We start from the raw sequence: 14,869 nt of genomic DNA, 5'->3' as shown, positions 1-14,869 counted from the left end.
TTTAACAGTAGTGCGAATGAAGGTGCATTTTTGTGATGAATGTAACGGTTCTCAAATTGGTTGAGCTGGCACTTGATAGAAATCCATTAAAATATTACAGCTTACTCACCAATCATTATATCTAGCATTTTAAAATGGCCTGCCTTCCAAGAGAAACTGTTTTATAGCTTGCAAATGACTAGCATACATTAGTTTATATTTCCTTCATTTAGTTGTACGTACCTGTTTGGCCTACCAGCCCCACAGCTACATATAGAATAAGCATTGCAATAAGTAACCATTCGGTTCTTATCCTGATATTTTATTAGATGCCATTATAACATGGGATAAAATGGGAATTTTCTTGTCAGTTATACAAGGTATATCAGACTGATAGAAAATTGCTCTTTTAATATGCAGAAGCTTGGATGGATCAGCATCGTAATCATGGCTAGTTGTACCATTGTATTGTATTGATCAGCTATGGATGATGCAGTCCTGCAGTGCTTCCAGTTGCGCCACAGGGAGGATGATAAGTGAGGGTTATTGTACAGCTATGACTTGTATTCTCAGACTGCTTTTTAGACTTACTGCTGCAAAGCCTGTTGCAATGGAAAATCACTAAAAGGCGGAATCCCTACAGATTAATTATTTCTTGTTTCATTATGTTACCTTAATCATTCAGAGTCAACCTCTAAGTTAACCGTGGAAAAGAAAAATGCCGGCGGGGAAAAAGAGTACTATTACTTTCATGAAATCTTATGGTTTGCCCCTCTCAACATTTTTTAACACCTCATTTTTTTCTTTTTTGAAATGAGAAAGGCTAATTCAGTTATTAACTATTTTTAAAGCTGTCACAAGTTAAGCTTTTTTTTTTTTTTTTTTTGTTAAAAAAATAAGCAACCTTAGGCCAGATCCACGCCATATTTTTCTTGCTTGTTTAGTGTATGTGCCCATGGGCTATCATTAGCTAATTAGAATGCTCTTTTGGGGTACATTTTGCCTTTATCTGTAAGTTTATCTTTATCTCAATTGTACCTTAAAAGTATACAGTGAAAGTTGTTTGAGATGGCCATCCAAAACTGCACTTAAAAGTGGTCTTTTAAAGGGGCGGTTTTCTCAAAAAGTTGGGCTTTTAGGGATGTTTCCCTGTGGTTGATACACAGCTGTATGTGAAAAAATGTATTCTGGGTGGTATATATTTTCTATTACATTACATTTATATTATATTACATGAATCGGGAACAACATTTCCAAACCACCACAATGTTTAAACCTTAATGTGAAGTTAGCGTTACATATAAAGGAGTACTATGGTTTCAAAAAATAAATTTTCTATATATAACGCAGTTCCTGCTCCATAAAAAAAATTTCCACAAAAAATGGGGTGGAAATGGCAATGCGTCTTATTAAGTGAATACCGGTACTAGCAAGCGCTTCCATGGAAGCGCCCGCTAATAAACATTAGGATTGGGGACCAGTGAATGTGTGCTGGTTGTACTCAATGCTCCCTGATCTTCTTCTGCCAATACTGTGCACTGTGCTGTGACCTGATGTCGCACAGCTTAAGCACACACTGTAACCTGACACTGTGTGATGTTAAGTCATAGCACATCGCAGGGCACCGGCAGAAGAATACCAGGGAGCAGTGAGTGCAGGAAGAGTGCAATGGATCGGCAGAGGAGAAGTAAGTTTATTTATTTACTTTATGTCTTATCTGGGGGTCTGATGAGGAATAGAGGTTTGATGAGGAATTGGGATCTGATCTGAGGTCTTAAGAGGAATGGGGGTCTGATGGAAGGTCTGATCTGAGGTCTGATTGGGAATGGTGTCTAAACTGAGGTCTAATGAAGATTGGGGGTCTGATGAAGATTGAGGGTATTTTCCTTTTCTAAAATCTAGGTGCGTCCTAAGGTCAGGTGCGTCTTATGGTGCAGGAAATATGGTACTTTCTGTATTCAGCGTGATTTTCAAGATCTCTGCTTGCGCTTGCTTTCATTTAATAGGAACTTTCCTTATTTACTTCCTGGAGAAATTAAACATTTTTATTACAGTTACAGAAAATTGTAGCAGAGTTGTGTCTTGTAATGAATGTGTACTTTCACAAGACCATCACACTTTTTTTTTTCTGCTGGAAGTAAAAAAAAAAAAAAAAATTTCTACTGAATATCTGCAAGCAAAGATCTTTAAAACTATGAGGAAGTGATCCAGTATATTTGAAAATTGTATAAAAAATAACCTTTATTTGCTAATTCCATTTCAGTGGAGCAATTTGCAAGTTATGATAGATGTGATGGCTTATGTTACATGATGCCTTTCACTAAAGCCTCATTACAAGTCAATATGCAACAGTATTTCCTTTGCTTTGGGTTTGTGGGACTATTCTTCACCCTATGGCCATTGCTTTGTGATTGGATTGAGTCTTCTCTAATGACAATTACTCCCAACGTTATTCTATTCTGTTTTAGGGTATGTTTTATTACTCCATTCTTAAAAGATTTTCTTTTACAGGATTCTGAAGGAGTAGAAATTATGTTGGGTGTTTGTGCCAGTGGTCTGTTGATATATCGAGATAGATTACGGATAAATCGGTTTGCTTGGCCAAAAGTCCTGAAAATTTCATATAAAAGGAATAATTTTTACATCAAGATCCGCCCAGGCGAGGTATGTAAAAGTTTCAGCAGAGCAGGATGTCCCTCTGTTTTATTTCGCATTTGCAGAATAATGAACTACATTTGATGCAGAAGTTACTCTGCATGTATAAAATTTTATTGTACTATAGTTAGCCAAATACAAAATTTATCAGCCTAGATCTGGCAAACTATCGCTGGCCAAAAGGGTGGAGTAAGTAGAAATAACTAGCCCTTTACTGTGCAATAGTATGATTGGTATTGGACAAGACGGCAAAATATCATAATGTTCATGGGCTCAAAATTAACCCCACATTTGTGGTGTTTTTCTTGATGGTTTCCCCTTTAAATTTTATTGGGATTTATTTGTGTCTATATTTTTTTTCTTCGAGGAGTAGTTTGCTGACCTTGGTAAAAAAAGTTTTACTAAGTTCCAATCATGTATAGTATCTATCACTGAAAGCCCCTCTGGGACCTGCTCCTATCTCCATAATGAGCCACCCAAAATGGAGGAGTGCGCACCACGCAAGCGTGGCCACCCTCTGTTCACCACTGTGGGAGTTCAGAAGATAGCCGAGCGCAGACTCAGCTATTTCCATCAGTCCTATAGTGGTGAATGGAGAGTTAGCCATGTATGATGTGTGGTGCACTTTCCATTCGCCGCTCTGGGACTTCCGAAAATAGCTGAGTACACTGGCTCAGCCATTTTCAGAGCTGCCATAGCAGTAGATAGATAATAAAAAATGTAAAAAAAATTCTACTAATGCTTCTGAATAGACTGGAGCGAATCGGTTTCAGACTACTCTATCTGAACCTGATTAGTTTGAAAACTTTGTTCAGAATATGCGCTCCATACCGCAATAAAATGGATTGGCTCTGCTGAGGCCTTGTTCTTCTGACCAGAGTCACCACAAGTAACGCGATACTTGCTTAGTCTTGTGCCTGTGACGTCACGTTAAAATTCGGTTCTGCGCATAAATTACTGTTTCAAAATCTGAAACCAAACTGAGGCACAAACCCGGGTTTGGTTTCAGATTTCGAAACAGTAATTTATGCGCAGAACCGAACTGTAACGTCGTAGCACGAGACTAAGCAAGTCTTGCGTTACTTGTGGCAAGAAGAACAAGGCCTCTCCTGCTGTTTGTTTACATAATACAGCAGTGACGTGCAGGCTTACAACATGTGACTGGTGCATCCAGTCACGGTCCTCCGTCGTATTCCACTAAGGACAGTGATTGGCTACAGTGATCACATGTCACCGTCACTTTGACGAGCATAGTGAGGCGCAGGTACTGTATATGGTATATGATTGATGCAGCAGTGACATGATGTATACCTGCACGTCACTATCACCGTGAGGTGCAAGTATATTGCATCTGACCACTGCCGCCAATCACTGCTCTCAGTGGCATACCGCTAAGGTGATTGGCTGCAGTGGTCATGTGCCATATACCTGCACATCACGTCTACACTCCTTTAAATATATATTAATCTGCTCATCATCTCCTGCTCTATACAAACACCATGTTCAAAGTTCCATGTTCCCTTTAAAGGGGTATTCCCACCTTATTAAATGATTACCTATCTCTAGGATATGCAATCCATTTTGTGAAGGGGCTACAGTGCTGATTTAGCTTTGTTTCCTTGACTACTTTTTTCCTGCACTGTCCAATGGCTGATAGCACCTTTATGAAAGGAACGCAGCTCTAAATCAGTGCTGCAGCCCATTCACTTTGTTATTAATTTAACATTGTAACAATGGGAGAGTTGGTCTTTAGTTTCTAAGAAGCTAATTGTATTATGACAGTTGATATTGCTGCCTTTTCTGTCATCACTTTTGTGAAAACAGACTCCCTTATACAATTGAAAAATACAAAAAGTTCTATAATTAAAAGAAACATAAGTATATTCTGATAAATACGTTTTCTGAACCTTTTCATTTCACGGGCTGTAAACTATGTGTTTTCTTTTTAGTTTGAACAATTTGAAAGCACCATTGGTTTCAAGTTGCCAAACCACCGGGCTGCCAAACGCTTATGGAAAGTGTGTGTGGAACATCATACTTTCTTTAGGTATACCAATTAGTTCATTTCATATGTTGCATTTTCTTTTCTTTTCCTAGTATAGCATTCTTTACAAGTTTACATTTCATAGCGTTCTTTTATTAATTTTACAGTTTCTAGCGTGGAGCACGGGTTGTATATTTTATACATTGAGCATTAGCTGCTCGTTACAAAAAAAATAAAAAAGATGCAAACATAAATGAATTGTATGAAATGGCGTTATGCTCACCACACCATAATCCTCCTCGGGACTATGGGACTATACTTTGCATTGGTGAGCCACAGCTTTTGAACAGTCATATGGCACATATGCTGAAAGTTGCCTGTCAGATAGTTATTTAATCATGGCATGCACATCCATCTTGTCTGACTCCTCTTATTAACGGGAGTCTTATCCAAGACAGGTGTGACTGGGCAGACTTGTGTCAAGAAAAAGTAATCTTTAGTTATCCAGTACTTTGTTTTATCCCAAGTGTTGTCATATGTCTGAAGAATATATCCATGTTTATAGGCTGCTGTTACCAGAGGCACCTCCCAAAAAGTTCCTAACCTTAGGGTCAAAGTTCCGCTACAGTGGGAGGACGCAAGCTCAGACGAGACGAGCAAGTGCACTGATTGACAGGCCTGCACCCTATTTTGAACGCTCTTCTAGCAAACGTTATACCATGTCCCGGAGCTTAGATGGAGGTAAGACTGATATATTCACCTTACATTAGTAATAGGGCATTTAATGATAATCCAGGAGCACGGCAAAGGCATATTCTGTGATACAGTCTAATTAGAATTGGAAATTTAGCAGCTGTTAACATATTCTTACCCTGTGTGACAGTATCACAATTAAATGAACAAAGGACACCCACACATGACTCCCACACTCTGCCGTTTCGAAGAACTGCTTGATACTTTTCCTTTGGTTTCATTTCAGTTGTCAGATTACACCCTTAAAAAAGTTGTGAGCCCTGAGCTGTTATGTCATTTCCGCTATCTGCATTGTATGCGTTCACATGGGCCAGGTGCTTCCATCCGTTTTATAAGGCACACACACACTTGATTTATATGTATCTGTGTACTTAATGTTACTCAGAATCATAGGTAACCACATTTTTCATACATGCTCAGAACGACAAAACATGATATATACTTGTATTAATTTGCCATATGATCATAAGCATAACATAACTGGGCCATTGGACTTTTTAGAGGCGATATTTCAAGGGGTTATCCGAGACTAACAAATGCCCCACACACATTTAATCTACTTACCTGGCTCCCCGCTCCGCTCCTGTCCGCGCACCGCAGGAAGTGGTTCTCCCAGTGCGCAGATAAAAACATCCGGTGTTGGGGGGGAGCAGCCAATGGCAGGCGGTGATGGGGATGAGCCTCCTTAGTATATATTTTTTTGAATACCAAATTTACAAAAAATAGGAAAAATTTGCAACTTTCCAAATTTCCATTTCTCTGCTTTTAAAACAGATACCTCATATAATAGTTTTTTGTTTTAAAAAAAAAAAAAATTCTCTTTATTCATCTCAAGAAACACTTACAAAGAAAGGAAAGACAAAATGCATACTTTCCCACCCACCCATTCACCTCCCTCCCCCCACAATGCCGCCACCCCTAGGGAAAAAAGAAAAGAGAAGAAAGAAAAAAGTTGTTTGAAATACCAGAAAAAGTCACCTTAAGATCTTTTCCAATTATTCCTTCACCCATTCCATACTGCCCAAACCCTAAGCCATTTATCGTATGAGCCTCTCTGCCTATACAAGATGGTCTCATAGTCTCTGATTTTATTGACTAGTTTCAACCACTGGTTGAAGTGAGGAGGGGTAACTGCAAACCAAGACCTGGAGATCAGGAGACAGGCCAAAACAACACCCTAATCAAAAAGCATCGTTTTGGCTTCTGGCAGTTTAAAGCCGACAGATCCCCAAGGATCCACAGCTCAGGCTGGCGAGGGAGCTCCATCTGTAATCTTTGAGCAAGAAATTCTTGTATTGCTCCCCAATATCCATCTAGAAGGGGGCAATCCCAAAACAGATGAAGATAGTCTGCTTTCGGGCTCCCACAACGTGTGTAGTTGGAGTTATCTCGTAATCCTCGCCTCTGAAGCCACAGCGGCGTTACATATATCTTGTGCATAATATTAAACTGAACAACTATGTGGTTAAAACTAAAAGAAACTAAACCCATATTCTTCAATACATTTTCCCAAACCTCAGAAGATAAGTTAGAGTAAGTGAGTCTCCAGGACTTTTGCCCAGGTGAGAGACAATCCAAGAAGCGTTCCCTAATTAAGTGTTTATAACAGTAAGCTATCTTAACCTTTACTTTTTCTTTATTAGACTGTGCAAAAAGATGGACGTATCTATACTTAATAAAGTTTTATCCACAGTACTACAGAGTGCCAATCGTAACTGAAAATATCTAAACCAAACTATTTCACCTGTGTTTTCCTTCTGCGCGATCTCCTCAGAGGCGAGGATCCCGACCATCACCAACTACTTGTGCTATATAGTGAATATTCTTAGCCCTCCAATACTGCTGACAGTCAAGGTCCCCAAGCATTGGAAGTCTTTGATTTTGCCATAGTGGGGTGCAGACCAGTGAGGATGCAATAGAAAGCCAGCTCCTGATCAATGTCCAGCCCTTGGTAACCAGCTTAACAAAACTTCTAAACTCCTGCCTCAGACTCAGTAGACATCCTGACTCTAGTAGAGTAAAAAAGTCATGAAAGCCAAATTGGTTCACTAGTTTTTTACATAGGTGACTGGTTTCCCACTCATGAAAAAGGCATAGCTGAGATGCAATAAAATATCCCCTGAAGCTGGGGAGGTTTAAGCCCCCCCGTTCCAGCGGCATTATAAAGTAATCAAGTTTCAGCCTTACCCGCTTTCTCCCCCATAGCAAATCATTAATCATCTTCTCTATCAGTTTAAAGAATTTATCCTCTATCCAGACCGGAGAGTTTCGGGGAACATAAAGCAGTTGGGGAAGGACGATCATTTTCACCAAGGAGACCCTATCTCCTCTTGAAAGAGTAAACCGATGCCATATTTTAATTTTAGACCTAATCTTCATCATAACCGGGAGTAGATTAAGTTGAACATAGTCCTGGATATTAGCAGAGATAGTTATCCCCAAGTACTTCATGGAATCCTCGACCCCAAGGTCCAGAGGTGGATTCTCCACTGAGCATTGTAGCTTATCTATAGGGAGGAGAGTGGTTTTGGACCAGTTGACCTCCAGGCCCGGAAACCTGGAGTACGATTCTACAATCTCCATAACTTTTGGCAGGGTAGTATTGGTCTGTTGCATGAAGAACAGAATATCGTCTGCATATAAAGAAATCCGATCATGATCTCCCGAAATCCCAAATCCAAGAACGCCCGAGTCTTGTCTGATTTTTATAGCCAAAGGCTCAATGTATATATTAAATAGGAGTGGCGAGAGAGGACATCCTTGGCGGGTACCTCTCTCCAACTTAAAACCCCTGGTCAAGGTCCGATTGATCCTGAGCTTGGCTGAAGGGGATTTGTAAAGCAGACGGACCATGGCTATAAACCTTGGACCAAATCCCATTGTTCCCATCACCCTCCAGAGGAAACTCAACTCGACCCTGTCAAAGGCCTTCGTGGCATCTAACGACAGGATCGAGCGGGCGGTCCCCCCGGAGGATTGAATGTTAGCAAACAAACGATGTATATTATAATGGGTACCCCTCCCAGGCATAAACCCATTTTGGTCTGGGTGAATTAGCGATGTGATCACCTTGGAAAGTCTATTGGCCAGCACCTTGGAGAGCAGCTTAATATCAGTGTTAAGTAAAAAAATAGGTGTTATGCTCACCACACCATAATCCTCCCTGGGACTATGGGACTATACTTTGCATTGGTGAGCCACAGCTGGTGAACAGTCATATGGCACATATGCTGAAAGTTGCCTGTCAAATAGTTAATTAATCATGGCATGCACATCCATCTTGTCTGACTCCTCTTATTAACGGGAGTCAATAGTATTGAGTCAATAGTATTTTTCTTCCCATTCGGATTTGCTTTCCCTTTAATAGTTGTTTCAACTTGCGGAATGGGGGATTTTAAGTACTGTTCCATTTTATTAACCTCAGCACTTCTCACCCCACTTTTCACAGAAAGGTCTACGGAGCCGCGTTTGGGAGCCATGCTTTTTTTCCTTTTGTTTTTTTTTTCTCTCTCCCTCTTTCCCCCTTTTTCTTCCTTTCTTTCTCCCTTCCCTCTCTTCTCTCTTCCCCTCTTGTTTTATCTTCCCTTCTTCTCTTCTTTTCCCCCCTCTCCCTCCTTCTCCTCTCTCCTTTTTTTTCCCTTTCCTCTTTTTTTTATTTTTTCTTTCTTTCTTCCTTTTTCTTTTTTTTTCCTTCCCTCCCCTCCTCCCCACTCCCCTCCTCACCTAGTTCTCTTCTCCTCTAAACAGATATCGCAATGAGGCCAGTATGAGCCCTCAACTCACACAGGTGAGGGGGTGGGGAGGAAAGGACACCTGGATCAGCAGCCTCACACAGGCCAGGGGAAAAGCAGGCCCAATATATCCACCAACTCCTGCTGAAAATGTCCAGGTCAAAAAAAAACAACAGGGAAAAAAAAAACAGACGCGGGTATAACTTATCTGTAACCCGACCCCGGACAGGAACACCAATCCTCAAGAGCATCAGCAGGTGGACATTCCGAGAGGGGTACCGGCAGGGAGTCCAGTCAGAGAGAGGCTGAGGAGAGGGGGACCGGGAGCGGCCCAAGCAGGGAGGAGATCATCTTCCAGATATGGGGCGTAGTAGCGTCACGGATCTCCGACCATCGCAGGTAACGCAGGTATCGAGCGGGCGGCTGGATCCAGGCTGGAGGCGGACCGAGCGGGGGAGCGCGACGTGCGTCCTCACGTCATCACGCTAGGCAGTTTCCTCATTTAATAGTTATTACTTTACATTTCCCATATGTCTACTTTATGTTTGGATCATTTTTTGAATGCCATTTTATTTTTTGGGGACGTTAGAAGGCTTAGAAGTTTAGAAGCAAATCTTGAAATTTTTATGAAAATTTCCAAAACCCACTTTTTAAGGACCAGTTTAGGTCTGAAGTCACTTTGTAAGGCTTACATAATAGAAACCACCAAAAAATTACCCCATTTTAGAAACCACACCCCTCAAGGTATTCAAAACTGATTTTACAAACTTTGGTAACCCTTTGGGTGTTCCACAAGAATTAAAGGAAAATGTAGATGAAATTTCAGAATTTCACTTTTTTGGCAGATTTTCCATTTTAATGAATTTTTTCCAGTAACAAAGCAAAGGTTAACAGCCAAACAAAACTCAATATTTATTACCTTGATTCTGTAGTTTTCAGAAACACCCCATTTGTGATCGTAAACTGCTGTACGGAAGCACAGCAGGGTGCAGAAGGAAAGGAACGCCTTATGGTTTTTGGAGGGCAGATTTCACTGGGATAATTTTAAGTTGCCATGTCTCATTTGAAGCCCCCCTGATGCACCCCTAGAGTAGAAACTCCAAAAAAGTGACGCCATTTTGGAAACTACGGGATAAGATGGCAGTTTTGTTGGTACTATTTTAGGGTACATATGATTTTTGGTAGCTCTATATTAAACTTTTTGTGAGGCAAGGTAACAAAAAATAGCTGTTTTGGCGCAGTTTTTATTTTTTGTTATTTACAACGTTCATCTGACAGGTTAGATCATGTGCTATTTTTATAGAGCAGGTTGTTACAGACGTGACAATACCAAATATGACAACTTTTCTGTTTGTTTGTTTCAGTTTTACATAATAAAGCATTTTTGAAAAAAATATTTTTTTTTGTGTCTCCATATTCTGAAAGCCATATTTTTTTTTATTTTTTGGGGGCTCATTTTTTTGGGTGTCTTATTTGGGGGCTCATTTTTTTTGGTATGAGATGACGGTTTGATTGGTACTATTTTAGGGTGCGTATGACTTTTTGATCGTTTGGTATTACACTTTTTGTTATGTAAGGTGAAAAAAAATGGCTTTTTTGACACCGTTTTTACTTTTTATTTTTTTACGGTGTTCACCTGAGAGGTTAGTTCATGTGATATTTTTATAGAGCAGGTTCTTACGGACGTGGCGATACCTAATATCTGTATTTTTTATTATCATTTATTTAAGTTTTACACAATAATATTTTTGAAACAAAAAAATCATGTTTTAGTGTCTCCATAGTCTGAGAGCCATATTTTTTTTTATTTTTTGGGCGATTGTTTTGTTTTAGGTAGGATATCATTTTTGCGGGATGAGATGACAGTTTGATTGGCAATATTTTGGGGTGCATATGACTTCTTGATCGCTTGCTATTACACTTTTTGTGATGTAAGGTGACAAAAAATTGCTTTTTTGACACCGTTTTTATTTAGGTCACGTGGTATTTTTATATAGCAGGTTGTTACGGACATGGCGATACCTAATATGTCTACTTTTTTATAATTTTTTTTTTACATTTAGCACAATAAAAGCTTTTTAGAAACAAAAAAAATCATATTTTGGTGTCTCCATAATCTGAGAGCCATAGTTTTTAAATTTTTTGGGCGATTGTCTTAGGTAGTGGCTCATTTTTTGCGGGATGAGGTGACGGTTAGATTGGTACTAGGGTACCTTTTTGATCGCTTGGTGTTGCACTTTTAGTGATGTAAGGTGACAAAAAAATGTTGGTTTTTTTGCACAGTTTTTATTTTTTACGGTGTTCTTCTGAGGGGTTAGGTAATTTTTATAGAGCCGGTCGTTACGGACGCGGCGATGCCAGATATGTCTGTTTTTCCTATTTATTTATTTTTACAATTTTATGTGTTTTATTTTGGGAAAGGACCGTTTTTATTTACTTGAAACTTTATTTTTTTTATTATTGAAAGCAGTTTATTTTTTACTTTTTTTTGTCCCACTCTGAGACTTCAACTTCTGGGGGTCTGATCCCCTCTGCAATGCATCAATGCATTACAATACATTGTGTATTGTAATGCATTGCATGTCAGCTTGTATGCTGACAGCCTGTTTGTGACACCCAGCCTAAGGGCTGGATCTCACAGGCTACCGTAGAAGGCAAGCCCCGATGCCTATGGAATGCATCGGGCTGCCATCGGGTCACTGCAGCGTGGCGACCCGATGGTTAAGTGGAGGGCGCGCGTACCCTCTGCATACCCCGTGCATGCTGCGGTCAGCTTTGACCGCAGCATAACAAGGGGTTAATACACCGGCATTGGTGTTTTCACCGATGCCGGCGTATGCAGCAGAGGTCCAGCTGCCGGACCCCTGCAGCTGATTGGCACCCGCCCGATCAGCCTGCCGTACATGTATGGCGCTGGTCCTTTAGTCACATCCACCAGCGCCGTACATGTACGGCGCGGGTCCTTAAGGGGTTAATAAAAGAGAAAGCTTACAAAATGTAACATTTTCCCAAATTACAAATTTCATCTTTTCAAAACAATATATTCTAAGGGTGAATACTTTTTATTCAATTCCTAATGTCTTTTTTGCAGCATAAATTGGTCTTACATATGATACTAGAACAGTGATAGGCAAACTGCGGCTCTCCAGCTGTTGCAGAACTACAACTCCCAGTATGCAAAGACTGCCTACATCTTTCAGCCTACAGCAGGGCATGGTGGGAGTTGCAGTTTTGCAACAGCTGGAGAGCCGCAGTTTGCTTATCACTGTACTAGAACAAGACCAATATCTTTTCATTTTCAGTTTTACATAAAGGATGGACAAAAATAGTATAGAATTCTAATGTTCTGTTTTTCCATTCATAGTTCAATGTAATAAATTTAACCAAATGTATACTACAAAAATAATTATTTCACTCTTCCATGTATAATATTACCAAATGTGTGCACTTTGTATCATCGCTATAATGCCTGAAAGCAAAGGTCCCCATCTTTATTCTTGTATGTCCTATGCCATTAGTTGGTATATGGAATATGAGAGGTATGTTTACTACTTTTAGTTTACCTGCACAGTAAATTAATAATTGCAGTGTGTGTGTATATATCTATCTTTAATAATGTGCAGGGCCTAAACCAGGGGTGCATCTAGCCTTTCTGCTGCCTAAGGCGAAGGTCATCAATATTAGATCGACGGGGTCTGACACCTGGCACCCCCACCAATCAGCTGGTTGAAGAGAAGGTCGCGCTCAGTGCGAGCACAGCCTTCAATCGACACGTAGCGTTGAGCAGGTGTAACTACAAGTTCCATCATTCACTTCATTGGAATGGCTCCTTACTATTTAAGTGTATAGGAACGAACTGTCCCATAGAAGTGAAAGGGACGGCTTACAATTACACCTGCTCGCCACTGCAATGTCGACGGCTCAATGCAGAATGAAAAGTGGACAAACATTTGTTGTTATTTGCATATTGTCAGCAATTGATGATGCCTTTACACAGTACAGTTATTGTGAGCAAGCATTTGAACGAACATTTATTCCAAATAATTGGCCCAATCCCCTGCCCGTGTAAAGAGCCCAAATACTTATCCAAGCAGAGTTTACTACTTTGGTGTCCAGTCCTGGCTCTGCTACAGTGTAGGCAGAATGTTCAGGTTGCCTATCTCACAGATATCTGCCTAGACTGAATACAATTTGGAGCAGATGTCAGAAGTTTTAAGTGTGTACATGATTTCAGCCTTTAAATACAAAAATAAATGTTCCTATTCACTGACAAAAGGCATCTTGAAATTATTGAAGATTTGGAATATACATTTTATTAGAAAATTGATAGTTCTCATTATAAAGTGATTAAAAGGGTCCTCTAGGAAGTAATAAAACTAAATTATTCAGAACACTGAAATATTGCTTTATTATAAATACATTGCCACATACCTTTCATTATGTATACTGGCTCCTTATATCTAGGAGGCAATCATCCGTCTGAAATAGATCAAATTAGTTGTATTCACCATTGTCATTTCTGACAGGCAGCACAGAGGCGGCAGAAGCAAGTAGGTAGCTCACTGTTCTGAAGTGACCGGTCTTGCTGTTTAACTAGGACGGGTTTTGTTTGTGTTAATACAACAGTAACCATTTTATTTAAGACTGAATGCCCCTTAGACAAAAACAACTTAATAAATAATGAGAAGTATTTGGTTATGTATGTATAATAATCTGTCAGTATTCTCAATAATTTTTATTAATTTCAGGAGAACCCATGTAAGATTTACTACTATAAAACAAATAATAATAACATAATTCTGTAAACATAAATCTTGCAAGATATTAAGTTGCATGTAAGTTGTTCTCGCTCCTCTCTTGCTTGCCTCATCAACAGATATTCAGCTTTCCTCCGGCTGTATAGTGTGTGTGTGTGTGTGTGTATATATATATATATATATATATATATATATATAATTATATACACACACACACAATCTGCTAAACTATTTTATGTTCTTCCAGTTATATAGACGAGCCTCATATTTAACACTGTTTTGTGAACTATTCTCAAGGGTTTTGCCATTTATATCTTAATCTGCGCATATTCAGCTCTTTTTTTTGTTTGCTTGCTTTAAACAGACCATCCCATACTCAGTTATTTTTTTCCCAAATATCATATTTGCTTTTAGCATCAGTGAATGAAAACCATGACATGTATATGAAGGATTCTGTGTCTGCCACAGAGGTGGGCACCGGCCCATACATCACCACAAAGGGTGCATCCCAAACCAACTTGATTGCATCGGCAACCCCCGAGAAAAAGGTTGAGGAAGAGAAAAAAGAGGAGGAGGAAGAACAACGCAAGAAAGTCGAAGTTGTCACGACTGTCACTACTACAATACGTCATGATGCAAAGGTACTTGTCATTTCTTCTGAATGAATGCTTTGGTTTAAGATTTATATTGCTTATATCATGCTTTCCATTATTGCTTGAGCTTTTCTTATGTGTTCAGCGATGTTTGTCAGGCAGATATTAGGGTATGTTCACATGGCACTGTATTGATGCAGATTTTCTGCCACATAAAGCCTGTGGAATTTCAAAGGGTGAAATCCGAAATGAAAATCTATAGCATAAATTGACATGCTGCAGATGTAAAATCCACACCACAGGTTTTATGCAGTAAAACATACAGTGTGAATGAGATGAAGCAAAATCTCATATACTTGCAGCTACTCTAAAACACTGCACATTTCTGCATTCAGTTCAACGACAGAAAATCCAAGA

The 14,869-nt window shown here is 39.6% G+C and overlaps 1 protein-coding gene across 21 annotated transcripts in view; it reads left to right on the top strand.

Moving 5' to 3' along the window:
* EPB41L3 (erythrocyte membrane protein band 4.1 like 3) overlaps window positions 1–14,869 on the top strand; it is a 342,189-nt gene that overhangs the window by 271,492 nt on the left and 55,828 nt on the right. For 19 of the 21 annotated variants that reach the window (XM_040433765.1, XM_040433753.1, XM_040433752.1 and 16 more), the window contains 4 exons: window positions 2,491–2,643; window positions 4,584–4,681; window positions 5,184–5,359; window positions 14,274–14,500. In XM_040433765.1, the coding sequence (XP_040289699.1) occupies window positions 2,491–2,643; window positions 4,584–4,681; window positions 5,184–5,359; window positions 14,274–14,500 (654 nt within the window). The remainder of the gene's footprint in view (window positions 1–2,490; window positions 2,644–4,583; window positions 4,682–5,183; window positions 5,360–14,273; window positions 14,501–14,869) is intronic. The other 2 variants (XM_040433762.1, XM_040433757.1) reach the window with 1 other exon arrangement.

This window comes from Bufo bufo, chromosome 5, assembly GCF_905171765.1.
Source record: "Bufo bufo chromosome 5, aBufBuf1.1, whole genome shotgun sequence".
In the NCBI taxonomy this organism is placed as follows: Eukaryota; Metazoa; Chordata; class Amphibia; order Anura; family Bufonidae; genus Bufo; species Bufo bufo.
The sequence above is the reverse complement of the archived record's forward strand: the minus strand, read 5'-3'. Positions and strand labels throughout refer to the sequence as shown.